The 18,739-nt window shown below is 46.5% G+C and overlaps 1 protein-coding gene across 1 annotated transcript; it reads right to left on the reverse strand.

Annotated features, from left to right (window-relative positions):
• Positions 1–15,953: 15,953 nt before the first annotated feature.
• On the reverse strand, positions 15,954–17,281 carry Ccr4 (C-C motif chemokine receptor 4). The gene has a single exon (XM_051140630.1). The coding sequence runs from the start codon at positions 17,207–17,209 to the stop codon at positions 16,127–16,129; it is 1,083 nt and encodes a 360-aa protein (XP_050996587.1). The 5' UTR covers positions 17,210–17,281; the 3' UTR covers positions 15,954–16,126.
• Between the last annotated feature and the right edge of the window lie 1,458 nt (positions 17,282–18,739).

The following is an 18,739-nucleotide window of genomic DNA, read 5'->3' on the forward strand; positions in this document are numbered from 1 at the left end:
ACTCTTGGATTGAAGGTGTGTGCTAAGGCTGAGCCACACCACAACTAGGACCAGGCTTTGCCAGTAAACAACATAACATCAGGGTTCCCAGTGTGATCAAATATCCTGCAACATTTCTGCCCCCAAACATGTGTCACCATTGTCTGCTGCTTTGATGACGTCTGTTGCTGTGTAACAAAACAGAGCAGAAAGCCTATAATCCCAGCACTTGGGGAGGCAGAGGCAGGCAGATCAATGTGAGTTTGAAGCCAGCCTACCCTACAAATTGAGTCCAGGACAGCCAAAGTTATACAAAGAAACTTTGTCTCGGAAAACAAAACAAACAAACAAACAAACCCACCCACCTGTTACAATAAATTTGTATCGGTTTGGCCTAAGGCAGCTAAATAACACAAGGAGTCTGAAGCGTACTTTTAAAATGTCAGCACTACGTGCTGGGCAGAAACTTAAACAAATCTACCCGTAAAATAAACAACTACTCAAAACCTCTACCTGTACAAATACCCCCAAGCACTTGCCACCATGGTGTGCTAGGCAACTTCTCTCCTCGTCCTCCTCGCTCCTCTCCTTCCCACTTTTTCTTCTCCTCTCCCAGGAAGTCCCGCCTTCCACTTCCTGTCCTTCTGCCCAGATGATTGGTTAAACAGCACTTTATTGACAGTTGTTACATCCACTCTGCATTCCGCCACAATCCCCTTTTTAGTCTAATTTTAAAAAACAAAAACCTTTAAAGCCCAGCGTGGTGGCGCACGCCTTTAATCCCAACACTCGGGAGGCAGAGGCAGGCGGATCGCTGTGAGTTCGAGGCTAGCCTGGCCTACAAAGCGAGTCCAGGACAGCCAAGGCTACATAGGGAAACTCTGTCTTGGGGGAAAAAAAAACTTTTTACTTACGCATTCATATCATTACCAATATACATATAGAAGAACCACAAAACAATCATTATATTTATATTATTCTCATGATGTTTCACTGACTTCAACCCCATCAGAGACTTGAGACGGAATAAATTTAATTAGCTGAGTAAATAGGAAGTGCAGGTTATCAGCTTCCAAAAAATAATGACAGAGACACTTTGCTACCTAAACAGTCACCCAAAACTTTCTAACACGTTGGAGCATCATCTTCAGTCTTCTGGCCCAATATATCTGACAGGCATATTTGTGAAGCAGGGACTACTGAGGACTTGCCTCCCCCGTCTTGGCAGAGTTTGGCCGTCAACTCCACCTGCATCCAAGCTTGCCCATTTCAGGCAGGATTCTGTCTGTGGCAGAAAACAAGGACATTCTTGCCCAGTGGCTGGTTCACCACATCTGAAGCCATCTCCATAAAGAGGTTCTTCGATGCTCATTACCTTCTTTGAAGCAGGCTGGGTGATACCAGGAATTAATCTGTCTCATTTTCAAAGAATCCTCAAAACAATTAAAATTTCGTTAAATACCATATTCTGTAGGTCTCTGAGGTTTTTGAAGACTTAATCTAAATATTTTACCTTATCTATCTTTTAAACCTAAGATGTATAGTCATGTGATAAATTTGAATAGTACAATGAATTAAAAATAAACTTATTTTATATCAATATCTAATATTCTATACCAATGAATTAAAAATAGCCTTGTGAGTAACATTTAATGCCTTAGGTTGAAGAGTAAATTCAATAATCTACCATTTGTCCTATCATTCCTATATGTTTTTATATTCTCAGAGAAAAATCCCTGAGTTCCACCTCGTTCTTTCTCTGAACAAAGCCAATAATAACGCAATCAATTCTTAATGACGATAAACCTCCATAACCCAAAACCTTACTCAACCTCCCTTTAAGGGAAATGGGACGGCGTTCTCTTTTTAAAGCTTCTTCAGGCTGATTTGGGGCAAATAATACCTGTACAGGGGCCCAAATAAAACTAGGAAAATGGTTAAACAAGCTAGAGATAACTGTCTGTAACTCTAGTTCCAGGGAATATGACGCCCCTGGACACACACTTACAAGCAGAACACCAATGTACATAAAATAAAAAATAAAATTTTAACTGTTAGAATAAAAATCTATTAAAAGAAGAAGAAGAGGAAGAAGAAGAAGGGAAGGAAAGAAGGAAGGAAAGAAAGTCCAAGGCCAGCCTGGGATGCATCATGAAATCTTGTCTGAGAAATGAATAAATAGAACAGGCTCACACCTGTGATGCCAGCCCTCGGGAGGCTGAGGGTTCCCAGCCCTTCATGGGATGCTCAGTTCCTGTTCTCATGGTGCCTGGTAGGAAACCATAGTAGGTCCTCAGCCAGTGCCTGCTAGCTGAGTAAGTAGGTGCCTTCGCGCCTGCATGTCTGCACTCACACTGAGGGCATGGGGGCCCTGTAATGCCACCCTCCTCCCGGTGTGTCTGACACCTCAGCGTTCATCCTCTTGAAAGGGCCAAGATTTCATTTAAAAAACAAAAAATATTTTAATCCTTCCCAAAGAGGGCTTGCTTTCCCGTGGTTTCTTCTGGCTAGACAGTCTGTCTACTTCTTCCAAATGAATTCAGCTCATGGCAGACAGAATCATCCTACACTCTCTTCTACGGAATCATGACTCAGATGAGGAGCAGTGCTTGAGTTCCACAAACCTCAAGCACACTGGGCCTTGTTAGCCTGTAAGCATGCAGAAGCCTCGAATTGGTGGAGACCGTCCACTCGGAGACGCCACAAACGCAGTAACACTGAGTAGGTGACACCAGGTTTGTTCCTTTTTTTTCTGTGGTGCTCGTGCATGTGTGCACCTGTGTACGCATGTGTGTGTGTGTACATATGTCTGTTTGTGAGTGTTTCATGTAGCTCAGGCTGGCCTTAAACTCACTATGTAACCAGGGATGTGACCTTGAACTTCTGGTTCTGAATCTGCCTCCAAAGTCCTAGAATTATAAGTGTAGGCCACCATGTGTCACATGCATGGTGCTAAGGATCCGAGACTCGCGCATGCTACACAAACACTCTGCCAACAAGCTACCCTCCCAGCCTGCCACCTCAGTCTGTAGAAGTTCTCTGTATTGCTTGGCCATCTTTTTGTCTCCTTTGTCCCCTCTTACCTCCACGGTTCTAGTCATTTTCTAACCTAATGCATTCCATCTGTGTTCGTGAAACGATAGATGCTTGCCTTTCTGAGCCCGGGTCCTTAGGACAGGACCTTGGCTGGCAGGAGGCTTCTAAGGTCAAAGTGAGGGAGAAAGGAGTCAGAGGGAAGCAATAACCAGGGCGTGGTGATGCGTGCTTACAATCCCAGCAGTGTGGAGACAGGCAGATCTCAGAGCCCACAGACCAGCCTACTCGGCAAGTTCCGGCCCAGTGAGAGACCCTGTCTCAAAGAACAAAGCAGGGCCAGTGAGGTGACTCAGCAGGCAGAGTTACATGCCACCAGGCCTAACAACTTGAGTTTGTTCTCTGGGACACACATGGTGGAAGGAGAGAATCAACTCTAGCAAGTTGTCCTCTGACCTGTACATGTGTGTGCTGTGGTGCACACAAGCAGACACACACACACACCCACACACGCACACACACACACACACACACACACACACACACACACAAATAAACTAATAACTTTTTTAAAAACTTTTACTTTTTTATTTTAAATCATGTGTACAGCCAAGTAAGGTGGTTCACGCCTGCAATCCCAGCACTTGGAGAGGCAGAGGCAGGCAGAGTTCGAGGCCAGCCTGCTCTACAAAAGTGAGTCCTAGACAGCCAGGACTACACAGAGAAACCCTGTCATGGAAAACAAAAAATTATTAAAAATAAATTATGTGTATATATCTGTGCCCATATGTGAGTATATACATGCGGATGCAGGTACACAGAGGCTAGGTGAGGGCATCTGATCTCCGAGAAATAGAGTTATAGGCTGGTGTGAGCCCCTCTGCTTTGTGGTTGTGGGACCCAAACTTCGGTCCTCAGCACAAGCAGCAAGTGCTTCTAATCTTGAGGCATAGCTCCAGCCCTATTAAAAAATATTTTTTATTTGAGAACAGCCAAGGCTACACAAAGAAATCTTGTCTCCAAAAACCAAAATTAAAAAAAAAAAATTTTTTTTTAAAGAAAGTTGGAGCTAGGCAGTGGTGGCACACACCTTTAATTCCAGCACTTGGGAGGCAGAGGCAGGCAGATTACTGTGAGTTCGAGGCCAGCCTGGTCTACAAAGTGTGACCAGGACAGCCAAGGTTACACAGAGAAACCCTGTCTTGAAAGAAAGAGAGAAAGAAAGAAAGAAAGAAAGAAAGAAAGATGGTTGCAGCCGTGCATGGTGGTGCACACCTTTAATCCCAGCACTTGAGAGACAGAGGCAGGTGGATCTCTGTCTGTTTGAGGCCAGCCTGGTCTACAAAGTGAGTCCAGGACACCCAGGACTGTTACACAGAGAAATCCTATCTCCAAAACCAAAAACCAAAAAAAAACCAAAAAAAAAAAAAGAAAAAAAGAAAAGAAGAGAAAAAGAAAAAAAGAAAGAAGAAAAAGAAAAGAAAAAAGAAAAAAACTAACCACACATACACATGCACCTACGCACATGAACACCACACACCATCACTAGGAGTCTCAGCCATCTCTTTCTCCATGGGACATGGGAAAACTCTTCAGGTGGGAGGACACACAGAATAGAGGTTTAGGGTCCGAGCACACTAGTAAATGTCTAAGCCACTACCCTCAATGTCGACCTTGAGGAGAGACGAGACGCCTGAGTTCCCCTCATGGTGCAGGCTCAGAGGTAGTCAGTGTGGGCTGACTTTGTGTTCAAGTGGACCAGACACGGCCTGGAGAGAGGGGGGAGGGTTCCCAGCCCACCTAGAGCGCAGCAAGGAGAAGGCCTTGAATAGCCCGATGATGATGTCTTCTGAAGCCACACAGGCTACAGCAGGAGAAACCTAAGCATTTCCCAGGTCCCAAGACTGCAGAAGGTCTGAGTAAGAAGTGACCCCGTGGGCTGGGGAGATGGCTCAGTTGGTGAAGTGTTTGTCATGCAAGCCAGGGGAACTGAGTTTCACCCCCAACACCCACACAGAAAAGCCGGGCACGGGGTAAGCTGCACCTTAAGCCCATGAATGGGGCGATGGGGACAGGTGGAGCCTGGGGGCCTCTCCAACCAACCAGCCTCGCCGGCTTGGTGAGTGCCAGGCCAGTGAGATCCTGTCTCAAAACACAACAGCAAAAATGTGCGGAGCCTTAGACTGTCTTCCATAGTCCACATACCCATGCACGCGCAGGCATACACACACCCAAAGTGGTCCTGGGCAAGGCCAGCATTGGATTGTGGATCCATTCAGCAACACACCAGGTGGTGACATCAACAAATGACAAAAGTCAAAGTCACTCTTCTAGAATTGCAACATCTCTGCAGGGGGCAGGGGCAGTGGGTGAAATACTGTGAAGTCTCCGCCCTCAGAAGGGCTGCAGGCACAAGGTAGAAAGTGAGTTCAGCTGTAGACAGCAGTTTGACACTGACACCCGCACACCTAACACCTTTGGGTGGGAACCGCCCTCCCGCTGTCAGCAGATGTACGGTACTCTTCTGCTCATCATCTTTTTGGTTGGTTGGTTGGTTGGGGTTTTTGTTGTTTTGTTTTGTTTTTCCAGACAGGGTTTCTCTGTGTAGCCTTGGTTGTCCTGGATTCCCTTTGCAGACCAGGCTGGCCTCGAACTCACAGAGATCCACTTGCCTCTGCCTCTCAGAGTGCTGGGATTAAAGGCATGTGCCACCATGCCCTGTGGCTTCTCCTCAAGCCAGAGTTTCTCTGTGTAGCCTTGGCTGTCCTGGACTCACTTTGTAGACCAGGCTGGCCTCGAACTCACAGAGATCCACCTGCCTCTGCCTCCCGAGTGCTGGGATTAAAGGTGTGTGCTACTACCGCCTGGCTTTTTTTTTTTTAAGATTTATTTATTTATCTTATGTATATGAGTACACTTGTCTTCATGCACACCAGAAGAGGGCAGCACATCTCATTACAGATGGTTGTGAGCCACCACGTGGTTGCTGGGAATTGAACTCAGGACCTCTGGAATAGCAGTCAGTGCTCTTAACCTCTGAGCCATCTCTCCAGCCCTTTCTGCTCATTCTTCGTGGGTATTTTTCGTAGCCTATGTCAGCCTCTCTACACAAAAGCATTTCCCACACTATTCTATTAAAATGAACTTATTGCTGATCTTGTCTGTTGCTGCATAATTATATTTCTTCCTTGGGCTGTGATTTTGAGGTTAGATGTTTCTTTTGCATACAAGATTTCCTATTATTTGTTTATAAATGTCTCTTTCCTTCTCCTCTGCCCTCTCATCCCTTCCATAGCAGTTTCTAGGTGGCCCCTGAATTGGATATTCTTAGTGTCTAAGATGGTGAATCTGTATTGTCAGTTTACCTGAACTTACCATGGAAACCTGAATTGTCATGGAAACCTGAATCTGCATTGTCAATTTACCTGAAGTCACCATGGAAACACAACTCTGGGTGTGTCTATAGGGTGCTTTCAGAGAGGCTTATCTGAGGAAGGAGGACTCCTTGCCCTGAGTGTGGGCAGTACCATCCCATGGGCTGAGTACAAAGGATTCTGCACTTATCCCCCTTTCCTGATTGCAGATGCAACACGACCAGCTGCCTCACTCTCCTGCTCTGGTGACTTCTCTACCCTCACATTGTGAGCAAATATAACCCTTCCTTGCTTATGTCATGGCTTTGTTTGTTTGAGGTTTTGTTGGATTGGTTTGTTTGTTTCAAAACAGGGTTTCTCTGTGCGTAGCCTTGGCTGTCCTGGTACTCGATTTGTAGACCAGGCTGGCCTCGAACTCAGAGGTCCTCTTGCCTCTGCATCCCCAAGTGCTTGGGATTACAGTCGTGTGCCACCACGCCCAGCTTTACACCAGGTATTTTGACACAACAAAAGGAGTAGCTAATACAATGTCCTTTACTGTGGGGGCCCCCTCCTCTAGCTCCTAAACTCAGTGCTCCTCCCTTCCTCACAGATACTCCTTGTATGCCTGCAGTCCCTGCCTTCAGGAGGCAGAGGCAAGAGATTCACCTCAGGTTCAAGACCAGACTAAATGCCAGATGAGCCTGGATGTTACATAACTGAGAACCTGTCTCAAAAATCACATCCGGGAGTTGAAATGGCTCAGCAGGTAAAGGTGTTTGTTGCAAAGCTGGATGGATGGCCCAAGTTTAATGCCCAGTTCCCACAGGGTGAAAGGAGAAAACCAACCCCTTTAAGTTGACCTATGACCTCTACATGTGCTCTGTGACATGTGTGCCCCACAAAATAAGTAAGTAAATAAGTGAATAAATAATTTTTTAGATAAAGAAAGAAAAAAACTTACAAATTAAAACAAATAGCTGGGCAAGGGGGCACACACCTTTAATCCCAGCACTGGGGAGGCAAAGGCAAGAGGATCTCTGAGTTCGAAGCCAGTCTGGTCTACACAGTAAGTTCCAGCAGCCGGAACTACATAGAGAGACACTTGTTCAAAAGAAAACAAAACTGTTGGTTCACTGGCTCGGAGGAGGCTCCGCAGACACGGGCACAGGAAAGGTCATGTGCCTTTGCAAAGAGATGAGCTTGTCTCTGTTGTCCAGGACATCAGTTACAAGGACCCTGGCTCGGGGGCTAGAGAGATGGCTCAGTGGTTAAGAGCACTGCCTGCTCTTCCAAAGGACCCGGGTTCAATTCCCAGCACCCACATGGCAGCTCACAACTGTCTTTGACTCCAAGGTCTGACACCCTCACACCAGCACACATAAATTAAGCAAGGACCTTGGCTCAGTGTCTTCACCTTTCTGTGTTCCTTTTCTTTCTTCCTCTTGTTCTCCGAAGAGCAGCCAGGAAATCCTTAGACTGTGCACTGGTTACTTTTCTCATAGTGACCAAGCACCTGACAGGGCACAGCTTGGGGCTGGAATGTAGCTCAGAGGCAGCTCACTGGTCTAGCATGCAGAAGGCCTTAGGTTTGATCCCCAGGGCTGTAAAGAAACTTGGCAGCGAGGCAATGCAACTTAATGTAGGAGCAAACTTAATGTTTGGTTTGAGAATTGAATGACTAGGAGCCCATGTTGGCAGGAGAGACAGGGCAATGGGTAACTCAGTGGCAGTGGTTGATTGTGGCTGGAGCCTGTCGCCTCACCTCACAGGATGCAGAGAGAGCTGGGAATGGGATATCACCAACTCCATTGATCCATTCCTCAAACGAGACTCTACCTCCCACAGACTCCACAATTTAGCCAGGCATAGCGGTATCATAGTGGCATCTGCTGTTAGTCTCAACACTCAGAAAGCAGAGACAGGTGGATCTCTGTGATTTCCAGACCTGATCTACCTAGAGTTCAAGGCCAACCAGAGCCATATAGTGAGACTCTGTCTAAAAGCAAACCAGAAACATCACCACATCCAAAGCTTCTCAAACAGCACCAGGGCACCAGTGTTCAAACTTGGACCCACAGGAAGCGTCTCATACTCAGACACTCTGGACTTCTTGTATAGGGTCTGCTTCTGGAAACACAGTCTGAGTCCCTCTGCCTGCAGCCTGGAGCCCAGGCTACTTTGCAGGTTTCCTTGATGTTAGGTTTGAGTCTGTTCTTATCCCTCATTCTCACAAGACCTGCATCTCACACACAGCAGTGCTCTTCAGAAGCAGGAGGGCTGTGGACCTGCCAGGGCCTCTAACGTCAAGGCCCTCATATTGTTTGGAACACCAGGGTCTGAAGTGGCAGCTGCTTCCTGCTTCAGGAAGCTCTGCTGATGGTTTTGCTTAAGATTTCTCCTTCCTAGTTCTCAACGATGCTCAACTGTGTGGCTTTTTCTTTTTTTCTGAGATGCCATTTACTTTTATCGATATGTAGTATTCATGCCAAAGCATAAACATTTTTCTTTTACATTTTTATTGAGAGAGAGAGACAGAGAGACAGAGAGGCAGAGAGTGAACCTATGTGCCATGGTGCCCAGGTTGAGGCCAAAGGACAACTCTCCTTCCACCTTGTGGGTACCAGGGCTTGAACACAGGGCATCAGGCTCGGCAGCAAGTGTCTTCACCCACTCCACTAGCCATCTCTCCAGCCCTGGTTCTTTTGTTTTCTTTTGGATTTTTGATACAGGACTTCATATAGCTGAGTCTAACCTCAAACATATTAGATAGGTGAGAATGACCTTGAAGTCCTGATCCTTCTGCCTTTACCTCCCAACTAATGGGATTACAGTGTGTAATGGGTTTATAGTGTGTACTACCATCCTAACGCAAACATGCATATTTAAAGCATGTGATATGTAAGAATGTTGGGAACGCACCCAAGTCTCCCATGAGCAATGAAGCCCAGCAAAATTCTATGAAGCGCTGTTAAATTTTCCTGTTTTGTGATTTCATGGGGACGTACATATGATTATAAAGCCCTGTACACTCCATCTCCTTCTGTGTCTTTGAACTACATGAAGGTGCAGCTCAGGGTGGAGGGTTTGTCTGTAGGCATGAGGTCTTTACTTCAAAATATAAAGTTGTTTGGGCCTTATTAGTCAGGCCCAGTGGGTGGCGCCTATAATCTCAGCATTTGGGAGCCTGGGGTAGCCTTATCCATTAGTGAGACCCTGTCTCAAGAAAATTTTTTTAAAAATAGGAATTTATGGCTTTTAAATTTATTCTTCTTGATGTTATTTTACAATTTTCCGAGGCGAAGCTACAGACTCTCAACTCAAACTTTGTTCATATCAAAAGTCTCAATGAAGTAATTACTTTACCCCAAACCCGCCTACTGCTTCTGGAACAATTCGGTCAGTCTTTGAACCTGATCACATAAAGTTTTATTAGAAACACAGTTGGGGAATTTTAGAGATAAGAGTCAGTGCCTTTGGGTACTTAAACAGAAACTGGACTTACTAGAGCAGAGGCCTTAGGCAGACAGAGGAAGCTCATTCACACAGTATGTGGAGATATATATATCAGCAATTCTTTTGTTTATGCATTTCACTACACCTGAATATGGTAGCTAGTGTTGATGAAGTTAGTTCAGTTCATGGTTAGAATATTGTCCCTAGCCGAGCATGGTGGTGCACACCAGTTTACAAAACGGGACAGCCAAGGCTACACAGAGAAACCTTGTCTCCAAAACAAAAAACAAAAAAAGGGGCTGGAGAGATGGCTCAGAGGTTAAGAGCACTGTCTGCTTTTCCAGAGGTCCTGAGTTCAACTTCCAGCAACCACATGGTGACTCACAACCATCTATGTGATCTGATGCCCTCTTCTGGTGTGTTCCCCTGAACTTCCATTTATTTGTTTGTTTTCTATCATCTCATGTAACCCAAGCTGGCCTTGAATTCACTATGTAGGTGTCTATGACCTTGAACTCCTGATCTTTGGGCCAGTGAGATGGCTCAGTTGGTAAAGGTGTGCTGCCAAGCCTAATAACCTAAGTTCGATCCTCGCAACATGGTGGAAGCAGAGAACTGACTCCTGCTGATTATCTTCTGAATACCACATACACACCGGCCCTTGAACCTCAATTCTTGGAATCGAAAAAGTGACCCTATCTCCTTTCTGAAAGTCTGAAATGAGTTTCAACTTGTGAAAGTACTCAGTGGCTCTCTGGTGCTCTGCAAGGGGAATTTGGAACTAGGCTGAACTTTTAAGCAGCACACCGGTGTGGGCCGAGGAAAGCGCTAAGCCTGAGAGTGCCAAGTGTGATACCAGGACCCACGCGAGGAAGGAGAGACATGAACGAGCCCTGCAAGTCATCCTGGAAGGCCACGTGCACACTGTGGCTAACATGTGCTGCCACGCCCACTAGATAAATAAATGGAAGGAGTTTTTTGTGTGTGTCTGTGTGTGATTTTTGTTTTGTTTTCTTTGTTTGCTTTTGTTTTGTTTTTTTTTGGTTTGAGACAAGGTTCCCCCCCCCCCCCCCGCCGTGTGTGTAGCCCTGGCTGTCCTGTAACTCACTCTGTAGACCAGGTTGGCCTGGAACTCAGGTGGTGCTGGGCACCACCACCGCCCAGCAATAAGTGTAATTATTTAAAAACTAATGAAGTGCTGTGAATACAAAAAGAGATTTGGCTTATCTGGCTCGTTCCGTGGAGTGATGGCTGCTGAGGTAGCAGTCCCTAGCAAGCATAGCCTGTCACACAGATGCATATTAGTCAAGTGGCAAGTAGGAGACATGCCTCAGGGCTTCAGCAGGTAACTGGGCGGGGGGTGGGGGAGGGCTGAAGAGGGCAGGAGCAAGAATCTAGTATCCCAGCTGTCCGGTGGGCAATGGAGGAAGCATGCCCCGGTGCAAGGACATCTGTCCTGGTTCCATGTTAGGCTGTCACTTCCCTGTTTTAGTTAGGATGCCTGGGAACAGGCTGAGGCTATGAAAGCTGCTGGCAGGAAACCTCACGGCAGCCTTCCTGGAAACACCTGTGTGGGCACGAGGGACACAAGGCAGTAAGAAAGTTGACAGTGACGGGTATGATATAACAGCCTCAGATAACCTTAGGGGACTGGAAGCTGCTGGGATCCTTCAGAGTTATCTCAAGGCTGGGTGAGGAGACAAATGTTTGTCTCCACTCATAGAGCACTCACTACTTACAAATTTCCCCCAGAAAGAGTGGCTGAGGGCCATCAGTTGCCAATAGCCTAATAAATAGTTCAGTAGTAAATGCTCTGTCCTGTGCAGGGGAGACAGGAGAGGCAGGTGCCCCGTCTTTGAGGCCACTGCAGGAGCTTGCTTGTAGCTCCACACAGAAGCCTCCTTTGTGAGTGAGTGGGATGAGACCCCACCATGGTTCAAGGATGAGAGCCTTGGGCCACGGTTCACCACTGCTCAGTCTTGTGCGTGCTAGGGAAGAGACCTGAGGTGGGTTGGCGTCCTTTAAGCTTCATTGTTACTAGGCTAAAATTGAGCAAAGCTTTACCAGGAAACAGGAGGCAGCCTCGGGCTGAGCAAATGCCACACCCTCTGTGTGAGCCCAAGTTTTCTAAGAAAACGGCCTACAGGTATGAGCCACTACTAAACCAGGCTGCGCATGTCTTTAATCCCAGCAACTGGGAGGCAGAGGTAGGAAGATCCCTGAGTACAAGGCCAGCCTGGTCTACTGAGCAATTTCTAGGACAGCCAGGGATACACAGAGAAACCCTGCCTCAAAACCCCAAAAAGAGCAGCCGGGCGTAGTGGCGCACGCCTTTAATCCCAGCACTCGGGAGGCAGAGGCAGGCGGATCGCTGTGAGTTCGAGGCCAGCCTGGTCTACAAAGTGAGTCCAGGATGGCCAAGGCTACACAGAGAGACCCTGTCTCGAAAAACAAAAAAAAAAAAAAAACAAAAAAAAAACCCCAAAAAGAAAACAAAAAAAAATACCAACCCTAGGCTAAGCCAATACCCTTCTTTTGTTGTTTCTGATTGGTACAGATATACTGATATACACACATTTATGGGATATGGCAGGATAATCCAATATATGAATACAGTGTGTAATGAACTTTACATCTGAGGATACAAAGGTTGAGGAGCCACGCCTGCCTTTATATCCCCTCACCTCCCAGTGTATAACACACAAGGTCTCCTCTTTTTTTTTTTTTTTTTTTTTTTTTTTTTTGCTTTTTTGAGACAGGATTTCTCTGTGTAGCCTTGGCTGTCCTGGAGCTCTCTTTGTAGATGAGGCTGGCCTCAAACGCACAGAGATCTGCCTGCCTCTGCCTCCCAAGTGCTGGGATTAAAGGGTGTGCCACCACGCCCGACACAAAGTCTCCTCTTGACCCAACTAGGGGGTTTTACATCTCTCTCTCTCTCTCTCTCTCTCTCTCTCTCTCTCTCCCCGTGTGTGTGTGTGTGTGTGTGTGTGTGTGTGTGTGTGTGTGTGTGTGTGTACGCCTGTGAGCACTTACACTCTGTGATCAGAAAACAACTTTCAGGAGTCATTCTCCCCAGTTGGGTCCCAGTAATTAACCTCAGGCCACCAGGCTTGGTGACAAATACTTTTACCAGTTGAGCCATCATGCCAGCCCCCATGTGACTTTAACAGTAAGATCAGTCTTCCCTTAGACTGGACCACATGGCTACACCTCAGGCGGGTCAGCAGCTCTGACTCTGCCCATACCAGAAGACCACACAGAGACATGATCAGGAAGAGGCTTAGCACAGCAATGCACAACTTTATTTGTTTTCTATAAAAGCAATATCAGACTTTCCTCTGAAAGTCATTCTTTAGAAAGTCAACTTCTAGAAATGTATTCCTTATAAAGGCAGCAGTGCAACAATGTACAGACCTGACAAAAGCATTTGAACCCAGTATCACTCCAGATTGGCTTTGTTTTGGGAGGGATCAGATCTCACAGACTTTGTTGGAGGTGGGGTTTTTTGTTGTTGTTGTTGTTTTGTTTTGTTTTTGTTTTCCGGACAGGGTTTCTCTTTGTTGCCCTGGCTGTCCTAGACTCACTTTGTAGACCAGGCTGGCCTCAAACTCACAGCAATCCACCTGCCTCTGCCTCCCAAATGCTGGGATTAAAGGCGTACGCCATCAGGCCTGGCTTGTGCTGGACTTTTTGTTTAATTCTGAGCAGTTAAGGCTATGACTGGACATAGGCCTCACACCTACAATCTCAGCACGTGAGAGGCTGATTGATGCAAAAGGATTGAAAAAAGATCAGCCAGGCATGGTGGTGCAAGCCTTGAACCCCAGCACTCGGGAGGCAGAGGCAGGTGAATCTTTGTGAGTTCGAGGCCAGCCTGGTCTACAAAGGGAGTCCAGGACAGCCAATGCTACACAGAGAAACCCTGTCTCAAAACACCAAAATACCAAACCAAACCAAACAAAAACAAAAAACAAACAAACAGAAAGAACAGAAAAGAAAGGAAAGGAAAAAGGTCAAGGCCAGCTTGGCTACATACTGAGCCCCAGGACAATCTGAGGCTGGAGGGATGGCCCAGTATCTGGTCTCTGTAGGCACCAAGCACACATATGGTACACAAATATACATGCAGGCAAAACAGCCATACACATAAAATAAGTTGTTAAAGAATTTAAATGGCTTGAATAAAAACAAACTTAGCAAATTACCTTAGTGATATAACATGGCAAATACTTGAAATAAAATAAGAATAACTGTTTTAACTTTGTCTGTCCCCAAACTCATTCTGTACACCAAGCTGGCTTCAAACTCAGAGACCATCCTGCCTCTGACTCCTGAGTGCTCAAATTAAAGGCATGCACCAAAATTCAGAAACAAGTCAGTTTTTAAAGGAAAATTTCTTTTTTTAAAAAACTTTTTAATTTAATAGCCATTTTAAACACCCTACTTATAATGACTTTTCACCAATTATTCTTATCTCAATAGATGACATGACACTTTAAAATTATTAAAGAAATATAGCCATACCTTATTAATATACCTTACTTTTTTCTTTTTGGTTTTTCCAGACAGGGTTTTTCTGTGTAGCCTTGGCTGTCCTATACTTGCTTTGATGACCAGGCTGGCCTCAAACTCAACAGAGCTCCACCTGCTTCTGCCTCCTGAGTGCTGGGGTTAAAGGTGTGTGCCACCACACCCAGCTTCTTTCTTTCTTTTTGAGACGAAGTCTCACTATGTAGCCTTGGCTGGTTATGTAGACTAGGCTGGCCTCAAATTCAGAGATTCATCTGCCTCTGCTTCCCAAGGGATGGGATTAAAGGTACACAGCAACAAATATCCAGCTCATACAACTTACATTGTTTGTTTGTCTGTTTTCAAGAAAAAGTTTCTCTGTGTAGCCCTGGCTGTCTTGGAACTAGATTTGTAGACCAGGCTGGCCTTGAACTCAGAGATCCTCCTGTCTCTACCTCCCAAGTGCTGAGATTAAAGACACTCACCACCATGCCCAGTAATAGCTTGCATTAAAAAAAGAGGAAAGCCAGGAGTGGCAGCACATGCCAGCACTCTGGTCTACAAAGTGAGTCCAGGACAGCCAAGGCTGTTACATAGAGAAACCCTGTCTCAAAGAAGAAGAAGAAGAAGAAGAAGAAGAAGAAGAAGAAGAAGAAGAAGAAGAAGAAGAAGAGGAAGAGGAAGAAGGGGAAGGAGGAGGCTGGGCATGGTGGCACACGTCTTTAATCTGAGCACTTGAAAGGCAGAGGCAAGCAGATCTCTGTGAGTTCGAGGCCAGCCTGGTCTACAAAGCAAGTCTAGGACAGCCAAGGCTACACAGAGAAACCCTGCCTCGAAAAACAACCCCTCCTTCCCCCCCCCCCCCCGCAAAAAAAAGAAGAAGAAGAAAAGAAATAAAATGAACTTAGGGTGTTCGCAAGAGCATTTCAGAGCTAAACTCTGGATTTTTGCTTGGTTTTGGTTTTGGATAGGCACTCAGTTTTGTCCAGATTTGTCAAAGATTATCCAGGGAATCCTTGAATTTAAGATCTCTTTGGCCTCATCCCTGGGGTAGCTAGGATTACAAGGGTATTTCACCCTTCTCTGTTCCATGCATTTTTTTCTACAATTTGAATAGCCACCTGTTATAATTAAAACATATACTAGCAAGCCAAGCTGCACGTGGATTTCAACAGGTCTATTCTAAATGCCTTGTTTCAAGTGGAGATGTGGTCATCCTAATGCCTTCACGTGTAACCAGACTTCAATAAAGAACCCTCCATAATAAAAGAATCAAGATCTAAGACCCTTATTTCTCTGTACACCTGGCTTCATGGAATCCCACTAGAAAAAAAGACTTCGACGATGATAGCGTTTCAAATCTTCTAGGTCATTCTACAAAGTCTAGAGACTCGGTCAAGGGCTCATTTTCATGGTGAAGGTATGGATCCCTCCACCCATCAGGACTCTGAATTTCTCTGGAGAGTCCTCGGGGGAGGCCGGGAGGAAGGGAGGCTCCCTCTCTTCAGCACAATCTAGAAGGTCACTGAAACTCTCTCCACAAGTCTCCCCAGATTCCCCTCTCCCTGTAGACACACGTGGTTCCTGAATGAACATTCAGTGCAGGGAAACATATTTCGGACTGCACCTCTACAGAGAAAGGGAAAGAAACACCTGCAGGGTGAGAAGCCATCTTTTCATGACCTTTGCTTGCTTATTTTCCTCAGCCACCTGCTCAGGCCGCGCTTACTGAAAACAAGGTGAGCAAGTGGCGGGTGCGGGGAGCTTGTTAACGCCACATTAGCCCCGTCCTCGTGTTACAAAGCATCGCGGAGGTCGCGATCCACAGTGGACTGCGTGTAAGAGGAGCTGGAGGTGTCGGCTGAGGAGATCTGAAGGAAGTCACAGTATTGGCAGAGCGCAAGAGGGCCCCGGCATGTTCTGAAGAGCTGGGCGATGTACTTGCGGAACTTCTCGCCGAGGAAGAAGTAAATGACAGGATTGAGGCAGCAGTGAACGAAGGCCAGGGTTTCCGTGGCCTGGAGGGCATAATCAAGGTACCTCTCCAAGGTACAGTCCTGGAGGACTTCAAGCTCCACCAGGGTCTCCAGGAAAAGCACCACGTTGTAGGGCATCCAGAAGCCGAGGAAGAGGACCACCACCGCGAAGATCATCCTGACTGCCCTCGTCTTCTTCTCGTTCTTACAGTGCTGCAGGGTCCGGATGATCATGGAATAGCAGAACAGCATGATCCCCAGGGGGATGAGCAGCCCCAGGACGTTGATCTCCAGGGAGCTGAGGACTCTCCAGGTTGTGGAGTTGGCTGAGTACTTGGTTTTGCAGTGCGTATGGTTGTGCTCTGTGTAGCAGGTGCTGAACAGGAGGCCCGGAAGAGAGGCGAACACAGCCACTGACCACGTGACCAAGCTGGTGATCACCCCAAAGGTCAGAGTCCTGGCTTTCAAGGAAAACACTGCATGCACGATGGCCAGGTACCTGTCTATGCTCGTGAGCATGATGAAGAAGATGCCGCTGTAAAAGCCCACCAGGTACATCCATGAAACAATCTTGCACAGGCCGAGCCCAAAAACCCACTGGTCGGCAGCATAGTAGCCCCAAAACGGGAGAGAAAGTACGAACAGTAGGTCGGAGATGGCCAGGTTGAGCAGGTACACATCGGTCATGGACTTGAGCCTCTTGTATTTGAACAGTACCAGAACCACAACAGAATTTCCAAACAGACCCAACAGAAAGACCAAGGAGTAGAGAGGAGGCAGGAAGAGGCCCCCAAAGGCCTTGATGCCAACCTTGGTGCAAGGCTTGGGCAAGCTTTCGTACAGGTAGTAACTATTGTATGCGTTTTCGTCCTGCGTGGTGTCCGCTATATCTGTGGGGTTCATCTTTGGGATCTACAGGCTCTGAAGAACAAATGAGATGCCTGTGAGAATGGAAATACATCACCAGGGCTAAAGGCATAGGTGCCCATGATGTTGGCGCAAGTTGTCACATACCCTCTCCAGAAGGGATCTCAAGGTCAAAAGAAAAATCATCTCAGCCTTGGGAGTCAGACAGATGGGCTGTTCACATAATTTCAGCTGGGAAGCTCATTTCTCTCATGAATAGGTGAGGATAGGACACACACACACACACACACACACACACACACACACACACACACACACACACACACACACATGCACAGAGTTTCCAAGTAGGTAAAGGCACTAACCACTGACCCTCACCCCTGGGAACCACATGGTTGAAATAGAGAACTGACTCTCAAGAAAACTGTCTTCTTCCAGCCAGGCATGGGGGCGCACATCTTTAATCCCAGCACACAGGAGGCAGAGGCAGGCGGAGAGATGTGAGTTCAAGGCCAGGCTGGTCTATAAAGTGAGTCCAGGCAGCCAGAAAAAAAGAAAAATGCTCCCCACATACAAATAAATGTACAAGGATAAAAGAAAGAAAGCTGGGTACAGGGATCCTTGCATTTACTGCAGCACTCAGGAAGCAGAGACAGTCAGAGCTCTGTGACTTTGAAGCCAACCGTGTATACAGAGAGAGTTTCAGGGCAGCCAGAACTACATAGACAGAACCTGTCTTGAAAAATAAACAAACGAGCCAGGCGTGGTGGCACATGCCTTTAATTCCACCACTCGGGAGGCAGAGGCAGGCAGATTGCTGTGAATTTGAGGGCAGCCTGGTCTGCAAAGCAAGTCTAGGACAGCCAAGGCTACACAGAGAGATCCTGTCTCAAAAAACCAACCCCCCCCCCCCCCCCAAAAAAAAAGAAAGAAAAAAGAAAAGGAAACATATGGGGCTAGAGAGGTAGCTAAGAATTTTGGTTGCAGCTGAGCAGTGGTGGCACATGCCTTTAATCCCAGCTCTTGGGAGGCAGAAGCAGGTGGATTTCTGTGAGTTCGAGGCCAGCCTAGTGTACAAAGTGAGTCTAGGACAGCCAAGGCGACACAGAGAAACACTGTCTCAGAAAAAAAAAAAAAGAAAGAAAGAAAGAAAAGAAAAGAAAAAAAGAATTCTGGTTGCTCTTCCAGAGGACCCAGATTGCTTATTTTTGTTTTTGTTTTCTGAGACAGGGTTTCTCTGTGTAACAGAGCCCTGGCTGTCCTGGACTCTCTTTGTAGACCAGGCTTGCCTTGAACTCACAGTGATCTGCTTGCCTCTACCTCCCAAGGGATGGGATTAAAGGCAAAGACCCAGATTTTTTATTCCCAGCTCCTGCATGATGGCTAACAATAATCTATAACACCAGTTCTGGGGAATCTGATACCTTCTTCTAGCCTTTTCAGGTACCAGGAACATACATGGTACTCAGATATTAAAGTAGACAAAATGTTCATACAGAGGCTAGAGAGATGGCCCAGCAGATAAAAGCAAGAGCACTGCCTGCTTTTCCAGAGGTCCCAAGTTCA

The sequence above is a fragment of the Acomys russatus genome, chromosome 32 (assembly GCF_903995435.1).
Source record: "Acomys russatus chromosome 32, mAcoRus1.1, whole genome shotgun sequence".
NCBI lineage: Eukaryota > Metazoa > Chordata > Mammalia > Rodentia > Muridae > Acomys > Acomys russatus.

Bases quoted from the DNA above. Each gene is read 5' to 3' on its own strand.
- Ccr4 (XM_051140630.1), bottom strand. From the start codon at position 17,209: ATGAACCCCACAGATATAGCGGACACCACGCAGGACGAAAACGCATAC.